At 33.3% G+C, this 10,262-nt stretch overlaps 1 protein-coding gene across 3 annotated transcripts in view; it reads left to right on the top strand.

The window, feature by feature from the left end:
- LOC148829509 (glucoside xylosyltransferase 1-like) overlaps positions 1-5,771 on the top strand; it is a 37,106-nt gene extending 31,335 nt beyond the window's left edge. For all 3 annotated transcript variants that reach the window (XM_088924359.1, XM_088924358.1, XM_088924360.1), the window contains 2 exons: positions 637-809; positions 4,519-5,771. In XM_088924359.1, coding sequence (XP_088780485.1) covers positions 637-809; positions 4,519-4,680 — 335 coding nt within the window. In that variant the 3' untranslated portion in view covers positions 4,681-5,771. The remainder of the gene's footprint in view (positions 1-636; positions 810-4,518) is intronic.
- Positions 5,772-10,262: the final 4,491 nt, after the last annotated feature.

Here is a 10,262-nt window from a genome sequence, read left to right on the forward strand (position 1 = left end):
GTTCCTAACTCTTGTGGTCACTCATCAGTAGGAAGGGGTAACGTTTTTGGGTCAGATAACTAATCACAATTCTATAAAACCCTGCTTTTACCATTTGCTTTCTTTGTTTCTTAATTTTGTCTTTTTACAGTTGTAAACCTGAAATCCTGCAATGATGTTTTTGCAACGTATGCAATAAGCCTACAAAGCTTTTTACCCAATTTGGGTTTTATGTAGATTACTGGTGATCTTAAAGATAGGTTGGATCCTCTAGAGGGTGCAGTGTTAATTCTACTCTTACATACTAACAATACGTTGTGATCACTCCAGTCTTGCACACTATGAGTATTGTGTGTTTCTGTATTCCTGAAAGCCATGTTGGAATTCAGTAACACAAGATGTTTTAGCTTTAAGTGGTACAATATACTTCACCTCGTGTAGGTGTTGTAAAAAAAGAACATTTTCTATTTCCTTTGATAATTTGTATGTTGAATGTCCTAATATGTAATTGTACCGTTAATGATACCATAATTGATATGGCAAGCAATAATGTAAAATGGCATTTGGGCTTTTCTCTCCAACTGTGTTCCAAAATATAATTTGTGTGTTTTGTACTGTACTTTTGAAGTCCTTTTGTTGCTTTTTTTTTGTTTTTAGAGAGCCTCTTTGTGTTCCCTTGCCAATGGAACTATCGCCCTGACCACTGCATTTATGGAAGCAACTGCATACCAGCTGAAGAAGAAGGAGTGTTCATTCTTCATGGAAATCGGGGTGTTTATCATGATGAAAAACAGCCTTCTTTCAGAGCTGTATATGAAGTCATTCAAAAAGTATGCACCATCTTTTGTTCTTGTTTACATAGGTATAAAAAGAGGAGATTCAGTAGTAATACTAGTGTAAGATTAAATGATTAAGATCAAATGATTGTCAAATATTTAACTTGGTCCTGATATCAACTTAAAAGCAATTTCTGAAAGGCAATTTAATAAACAGGCAATAAATAAGACAGGATTTATTCAAGCTTCAGTGATAAATTATTAAGATCCTTAATTTGTAAAGAAAACTATGGAAATATTTTCACCTGGTTCTCTTAGGTTTTTAACCTTTTTGTGTAGCTCAGAAATTCTAGGGTTCAAGAATATCTACTTCAAGAAATGAATTTCTCCTATTTTGCAGGCATGAATTCTCATGTTTATATAGTAATTTTATAGTGATTTATACTGTAGTTTACAGTTAAATGACCTAAGTAAGCTTTGTTGTCCACAAACTACAAAGCATTAGTTTCTAGATGTTTAGAACAAAATCCTTCTTCAGCTGTTTAAAAGAACCAAATATATATATAAGTTTGCTGTAGATGTAATGATACTAGTTATATAAGTAACATTTATCACATTTTCAGTGAACTTTGAGTCATCCTTGCCGTACTATTACAGAAACTTTGGAGCAGGTTGTGGAAATGATAGATCGATCAATAGTTCTTTTAACTTAGCTGTCAGTGTGCCATCAATTTAGAGAAAATCGCTAATCTGGGCTCTAGACATCCAGTGTTCCAGTCACCCATTATTGCTTTAATCTTTTAGCTTTGTAGCCCATCTCCCACTGATCAACTGATAGGTGTGTTATCAACGCTGTTATCCAAAGAGCAGTTTCCATCTTTGCCTTTGCCATGAATTTTGTTCTTTTCTGTTGATATCATCAGTGTGCATGTTTCATTAGCAACCATTCATCCATTAAAACTATTCCAAACCAATTAGTATCAATGTGGCAGTGTTCCTGGCCATTAGCTAAATTAGCCTGCTTCATTATCTCAGCTCCCAATAGAAAGTCATCTCCCTCTTATACTATGGGGCACACATCAACATACTTGACATTACTTAGCATTAAGGAGAACCTGCAGCAATTGGTATTAAATGAGGGAACGTTGACTGCATTCTATTTATATTTCCCAAGCATAGAAATGTAGTCTGTTGTTTGGTTGAAATAAAAGGTGTTATATGTATTTATATATATGGCGTTCTCTGAATTCAAATTCAAAACTTATGTTTTTCTTTCCAGTTGACCTATTTATGTTTGTGATCATTAGATGAATGTGAAAGATCCCTACAATGGAATATTTTATCTTTGGGTTATTTCATGCATATATTTGATCATATTAGAATAAAAACATACTTGTGTATTATAATCTTCTTATAATTCATATTAATCTCATGATCACAACACATATTGGTAGACAGATCTATCCATTGTGGTCATCCACACTTTGGGCAATACCTTTGATGATAATGACTTAGTTGCCTTTTAGAATGTAAACTTATTCATTTCCCTGAATTTTCATGCTTCTCTCACCCTATTGCATTCCAGTTCCACCCCCCATTTCAGTGTCTGATTTGTCTTGATAGCAGCTACTTGTGGTCTAGTCCATCACATGATTTTTATATGCCAGGATAGTCCTCTGTCTGTCACTGTATAAATCGGATAATCTGGGAACAGGTGTGGGTAAACATTTTTCGTCTTCCAAAAAATTGTTTACACCACTAATTCATTTTAAACGTACACACCACAGTCAACGATGTCACATTAAAATAGCTCCTAATTCTTTATGACACAGATGTATTTACGCAAATGGCATCTGTCGTCTTATGTCATAGGAATGCCCTCTGGTAAAACACTTCTTATCACATGTAACTGCTGAGCTTTCTGACTTGAGGTACTGAGGTAACTTTGCCAGTGAATCTCCTCAGTGATGATTCCCAAGTCATTATTAGTCTTCATGTCTGACAGCTGTTGTTAACAGACCCAATTGCACCCAAAGACTCTTATCTTGCAGGTCAGGCTGGATATCAAAATACCACTAAGTAGTGTAGTACATGGTTACATTTTTTTGTAATTTGTGTAGTGTTGGTGCTGAAAATGTATTAGGACAGATGCCTTTTTAGTTTTTTTTGTTATAATTAGGCTCTCTTCTCACATTTTATGTTTTGTGCTTGTGAGCTCCTTTCTTGTGTTGCTGTTCTTTACTTGTGCATTTCTGAAAGCACTAAAAGCATTTGATAAAATCATAAGATTACCATAGATTTGTCTATAATGACTACTTTACTTTTTTTTAAACAGCAGTGTAGATTTTTTTTGGAATTATGCATAATGATGTCACTTCATTTAGTGAATTTGTATTGGTAGCATGGCTTTGCTCTACCTCAGGTTTGGTATCTTTCTTTAGTGGGATGACAGTCTGCAGGCAGGCGACGCCTTCTTGATGACTTCTTGGGGACTTTGGAAGTAGCAAAGATCTGTTTTGCAGAGATTGATTTTTGTAGCTTAGCTTTTGTAGCTAAATGTGCTTCCAAAAAGAAGAGCTTAAATAGCCTTTGACTTCCCCGGAGAAAAGTGTTCAGTTGCCTCTAACTCCTGATTGCCATTCATAACTTCAGCAAACCAATTCTGCAATGGCTGTGATCCCTCCTTAGACACAATCTCTGAGACTGCAGTTTCTTTGGTAATAAAGTGCTCTAGTGTTATATCACCATGCTCACCGAAGAGTTGTAAAAATTTAGTGCTGACGGTACTTTTAAAATCCAGGATGAGATCTGGACAATGCACTATTATCCACATAAAATCAATAGTAGACAGTAAATGGTACTTTATTGCTGGTTGATGTGTGCATACCATAATAAACGAATGTACTTTTAGTGACCTAATGCTAGACCAAACTGAAAGTAAATGAGCTCCCATAAAAATGTAATTTCTCTTTATTTCCTATGAGCATTGTAAAAGTAGTTTCATTATTGGAAAGAAAAATTACTTTGATGCTTTATTCATGAATATGACTGGAAAGGGCCTGTCCATGACACTTTGATTTAATGATGTTGACTGCAGTATTTGGAGCTGATGTGGCTTAGCTGCTTTTTGAAGTAGCTCTTACTCTAAATGTAGATAGACTGAGTGCATTCATTAATTTCAAGTCACTATCCAAATAAGAAAAGAAGAAATTGCCAAGCATTTTATATTTTAATCAAAAGACTGATTTTAATACTAGAACTTACAGGATTGTTTACAAATTTGCTGACAGCATTAATTTACATGATGTTTGAATTTGTGTTCTGAAATCTTTTCTAAATTGTCAGCTTTCTCAGCATGACTTTACTGTAAGGTCCCTGTAGATGTGTGTACCAAGCAATTGATTTTTGGAGACAGGGTTTGTTCTGTAGTGCTGTTACTCTAATTAAAGAAACAAATTAATATGTCTTGGGAACAGATCACTGCTGTTGCGTGATAAAGGAAGAGCACAGTACAGTTTAATTTTTAGCATGATTCAGCTTTTTTGCAACATATCCAAACATAACTATTATGAGCAGGTTAGTGAAAAATACAAATTAGAAAGTTACATAAATGCCATTTCTTTGTTCATTAATTGCTATTTCCTACTTCCAACACATTAGAGTATATATTTTCTTTTTATTATATATTAATATAATAGGATTAATTAATCCTGTTTTAATGAATTTGGTCTTACTGATATTTCATCTCTGCATTTCTTTTCAGTACACACTTGGAGAAGATCCAGTTGATACCCTACTGAGACCCCTTGAAGAACAATTGCTAAGAACAACTCATAGTTACTGTGGAAGAGTCAGACATTTATTCACAAAGAAATTGCAGGAGACTGTAAAGACTATCCAAGGTACTATCCCAAGAGGAAGGTGATGTTTTCAAGGTATCTCTACATGAGGATCTGCTCTTGGCTTCAGGAACATGAACCTATGATATATGACTAATGCAGAGGTTTTGGGGCCTCAGAAATTGTATGTCATATATTTTACGAGGAAACATCATTCCAATGTTTTGGAAGTTTAAGAAAAAGAAGCAGCTTTTGCTCCTTTCTTTACAATAGGCTGTGAGAAGTATTGCTAGTTTGTAAGAAGTTGGGGTCTACTCAGTTTGCGATTTCATAGATCTCAAGGAGGTCATGAAGTAAGAGTTTGACAATGAAAATAACTTTAGTAATAAAGTTACTAAGTAATAAGTGATCTGATATATCAGTTGAAACCATCTTTACAATGAATAGACTGAATTACAATCAACAGGTTTTTGTCTACCATTTATTTTGTCCACAAAGAGCTTTCAAGTGACTCAAGTTAAATTGGAAGAACATAATTTTATTAGGCTGCATGAAGCTTACATGAAGTTTTAAAGCAGGAACCTTACATGCAGACGTCAGTAAATGATTTGTTTATCTCTTCATGCGATTTTGATTTTTGATTTTACCAGTTGATCGTCCAGAATCTACAAAAAATATTTTAGAACTTCTTTTCATTTGTAACAGCCAAAATAACAAGTATACCTTACTGTATGCATTTTTATTAACTCGTTGGCTGAGATGACAATGATCTATCCATTTTTCTTAAACTGTTACTTTAACTTTTGTTAATTCCGCAATTGTCATAGGCTCTACAAAAGGCTCTCTAAAGGCATTTCACAGAGAAAAAACATGTTGATATTTCTCTGCAAATTAAGTAGACCCTAACTAAGAAGCACTAATCTGCACAGCTGGCAAATTCACACATTTGGCAGTTGTGTGTTATGATGCTTCATAATATGAAGATGTTACTTGACAATCGTTTTCTCTAAGGTGGAAAAAAACTATCGAAGACCTCTTGAAATACATGGTATCACTTTTGGTGAATGAAAGTCTGTTCTTCTGTTACATTGGCATATACGTTTATTCAAATCTTTGAAAAGTATCAATAGGTATTTTGGTCACTGAACTTTTGAGTGCAGGTCCTGCAAAGGAAAAAGTTAAAAGAGAAAAATGAAAGGCTACATTTCTTAAAATAAATGAAATAATGCATTTAAAGTATATTAAAATATCAGAACAATTCTTGTCAAAATGAAGTTTTCAGATGATTTTTAGCATTATTTTAGAGCTTAACTCATCCTATTCCAGTGGAAAATTTCACATCACAACAGCAAGTGTATATAATATTGTGAATAGCTATTTTCCCATTCTTTAACACAAAAGCATAAATATTCAATTATTAAATTAAAACCGGAAATTTAATCCTCACAAAAAAAATTAAATATACCGACATAAGAAGCAACTCAATTACATATTTCTTAAATACCATTTGTGACAGAAAAATATTCAGAAAACACAATTGTGTACTAATTAATGCCACTGAAGCAAACACATCCATTTAGTAAATCTTTATGTATTGGCTTTAAAAACAAAACTGGTTTCATGTGTAGTTTTGTCTCATGATCAATGGAAAGCAGTTTACATATTGACCCTTGTTAAGAAATTCCTTGTCATTTCTAGCTAGACTTGAAGCTTGAATTTTTTATGAGGACAGAAAGCCCAAGATTTTGTGTTCCGCAAGTATAGATAAAACACATTTTTCTCCATCTCACAGACATTTTCTTGTCTAATGTACAGCATAGTTTAGAATCAAAAATTGCAAAGCAATATTGAGAGTTTTATTTACGTCTTAATATTTAATATTTTTAATAAAGTTTATAGAAAAATGTTACATAGGTTGTTCGCAATGCAGTATATAAGTTGCACTAAATATGAATCTGTAAATGCAAGATATTGCTTAATTGTTTAATTGTCTTCTGTAACATGTTTATTTTGAAACACTCGACAACGTATTAGGGCTTTGGTTCCCAACCAGTACCATCATGCAAGAAAGGATTTGAAAAAATCAAATGTGAGATAAAATTGACAATTATAAACTTAGTGTGAGAAACAGGACTCTGCTGTTGCTTTTTGCTTTTCAACAGTGTAAACAAACACTTAAATACAAACTGTTTAAGATCAATAGATAGAAAGACAATTTCAAAAGTATATTTTACATGTTTATTAATACTTAAATTATTTTCATGTTGATGAAGTAGAGTAAATGTACCTCAGACTGAAACATTGTATTAGAAAGTGTTATGATGCTCTGAAATCATATCACTTAAGTCATATTTTGTTAGTAAGTACGAGGTTTTTTTACAATTACTCATTTTTATTTGCACATTGAGTGAATGATTTTATAGATTCAGATTCAGTTGCATTTGCTCATTTAAAAATGTAAATAATTGATTTGAATAGCTGCAATTTTTATTCTCTTCTAGGGCATTTCACTGAAAAAAGAGTTACCAAAGTGTGACCTTAACAAATGTTTCCTTGACTGTAAAATTGAACAAAGGGCACATACCGATAGCACCAGCATAAAAACTCGAAATGTGTGTCAGGACACTAAACACCAAGCTACCAAAATATGTTAACGCCAGCATTTGTTCTGTGACCTTTTCTGTCACCTTGTTTCTGACAGGCAAAAGATCTGTATATTGTGCAACATTATTGACACAAATTTGATCACAATGTTCAAACATGCATTGTACCATAACTATTGGACAGCATTAGAACAACAATAAAATAAAACATATAATTCATATTAAATTGTTCTGATTTACAAATGAACTTCTTAATATCATTTCAAGAAAACATTTTAGCAATACATTTTACAAACAATACATTTTTATAAAAGATTTTTAACAATTTTTACATTTCCTGTTAACATAGTAAATATAAAATAATTTTACATTAAAAACATTCAATTATTCAATTCATTCTAAAACTACAAATTCCTGAATTTTAACATTTTAAACAGCTTTTCCAATTTTTGCATTGCTTATAATAAACCCAGCAATTTGACCATAGGTTTTTAGACCCACCAAATTTTTTTCTCCATTACAACAGTCACTTCTTAATAACAATAGTTAGTAATAAATAGTAAATAATAAACTAAATAACTTAACTTAAAAATAAACGTAATAAAAATAGTGGATAATGCAAACTAATATAAACAATTGGAAAGTAGTCAAACAATGAAAACACACTTCTGTCAGGGCTTTGCTTTTACTCTGCATTAGAAGCTAGCATAGGTGTTCATCCAACCTAAGGTCTGTTTAGTTAAGTCCATAAAACAATTCCTAAAAGAAACACACAACACAGAAATGTGGCACATTTCTGACCCTTAACTTTTGTGTGATCTTGGCACCCTCCATCCTTGCATTGCATTATCCATGTTCGCTTATCCTGTCTGTAGTCCAGGTTAGGCAGCATCTAAAACTTTCTCTTCTTCACCATTGTCAGACTCTCCTCAGGTCCACTTGGGCTTCCTTTCTTTTAGCCTTTGGCTGCCCAGCAAGCAGTCTGTGCTACAGTAGGTCACACTGGAAGTCAGAGAAGGAAAGCTGATGTTTCTTTTTGCCATCTTGTTTCTTGTTGTTCAGTTTTGTGTCTTGACGGCATTTTATTGCTTGGAACACAGTTCAACCTCACCATTCCAAATACTTGTATTTGCCAATTCAGTTTGCAGCTCCAGACAACAAATCCAGTTGTCAAAGAAAAGCTGGTAATTGACATGAGAGGGTAGAGTTTGGGCAAGCTGGATGACTACATTTGCACTTGCACCAACTGAAGGCAAATCGGCTGGATGGTCTGCTTGCTTTGCGTAAAACTCCATGTCATAGATGATGCCACTAACACCAGCAAGGTAGAAGATTTTTTTGGTTTTGTGGGGTAATACTGTTTCAGACTACTTCTTGCTTTAAATGGAATCACTTGCTTGTCCACAGACAGACACATTTCCATGTTATCTTGTTCAACCTTCCTCTGATTAAGGTCAGATTATTCCTTATTTTGATTAAGTCAGTGTTATCATCTGGTATTTTGGAGAGTTCCATGAAGTGGAGATTTTTTTTAAAGAAATCCCAGCAGTATAGTGACATAAAATCTACAACCTGTGGAATATTGAATTTGGATGCCCAGAGTTTCCTTGTGCTTGTCATGGTAATCAGGACATATAAAAGCACATTCCTAAGAACTGCTCCAATTCTTTAATATCCAACTGAACCAGAACGATGATCTCATTGTGCCATGCATAGAGATTTGACTGCTGCAGTCTATAATCACGCATTGGTGTTGTCAACTACAGTTCGGAAGTACTGTATTAGACTGCTAACAAAGGTTTTCTGGTGTTACTTGTATTTGGTTATTATTTGTCTTGCACAAAAGTGAACACTTTGTAATTATTGTTCTTTTTCATCTAGTGAACAAGGATAGCCAATAAATAAATGGACGGTAGTATATTGATTGCTGCTGATTTGCCGTATACAGAGTTTTGTTCCAATCTAAGCAGATGCTTATTTTTGAAATATTTCAGATTTCATTTTCATTATTATACATAAATCTATCCACTGCTGGTTCAAATATTAGAATGTATGCAGCCTAACATCACAGGATGTTGCAAAATTCATTTCTTAGCTATTCCTCTGATTATTCACTGTTGTAACTTATGTAGCAGTAAATAATGACCCTACCATAGCTAACCACAACTAGTCACTTCTACCTCACCTGTCAATTCTGTCAAGTCAGCCCTTTCCTCATCACTTTCCTGTGGGGGATTAACGCTAGCTGCTTTGTTTTTCCCATAGAATTAAATGGCTACTTAGTCTTCCATCTATAGATTTTTGTCATCCTACAAAGAGGAGATTCACAGTAAATTTCATATTGGGCTATAAAGTGACCCTAACAATCTACAAATCAAACGTGCACGTGTTTAAACATGCATATGACTAAAAATATATATTTACTCAAATTCCATAATTACTGATAAAGGAAAGCTGTTGGAGAAATGAACACTGTAAAGTAATGACTTTTTACCTCTCAAAATAACTATAAATGCATTTATTTTTATGTTTAAGCATACATCAAATCATGCAGGAATATCTCTTATGTAAATATCACAATCACTAACACCAATTTGTATTCTTGTTTGGATTCCTAACTCTTCATGATTTTTTGCTGGTTTCTGCAGTAGGGGTATTTTCTGTAATTACTGGCACGTACTATACTTCCTAACAATTAGGAAAGCACTTAACAAGTGAGGTATAATACTGTAAATGTAACTTTATTTTTTATATTTTAATAAAGAATGAAGCAATAAATGAAAAGTGCATAACATAATACATAACAGTGACTATTTCCATATAATATTTTTGAACATAGTTGATTTGGTAACAGGCTGTTTCCTGCCTCTTCTGAAATGACAGTCAGGAACATTGCATAGAGCACCTTTAGGAATGAAAATATGTGAATGAAGCAGTTGAAGCCATATTTAGTAACCATATTGCCATTACTCCTTTAAGACAAGCAATTAAAAGCCCTTTTTTAATCTTTCACTTCTTTGATAAGTGGCAGTTTCACAGGGATGTTTTTTTTAGATATAATTTTC

This window comes from Atractosteus spatula, chromosome 8 (assembly GCF_055471065.1).
Source record: "Atractosteus spatula isolate fAtrSpa1 chromosome 8, fAtrSpa1.hap1, whole genome shotgun sequence".
Classification (NCBI taxonomy): domain Eukaryota; kingdom Metazoa; phylum Chordata; class Actinopteri; order Semionotiformes; family Lepisosteidae; genus Atractosteus; species Atractosteus spatula.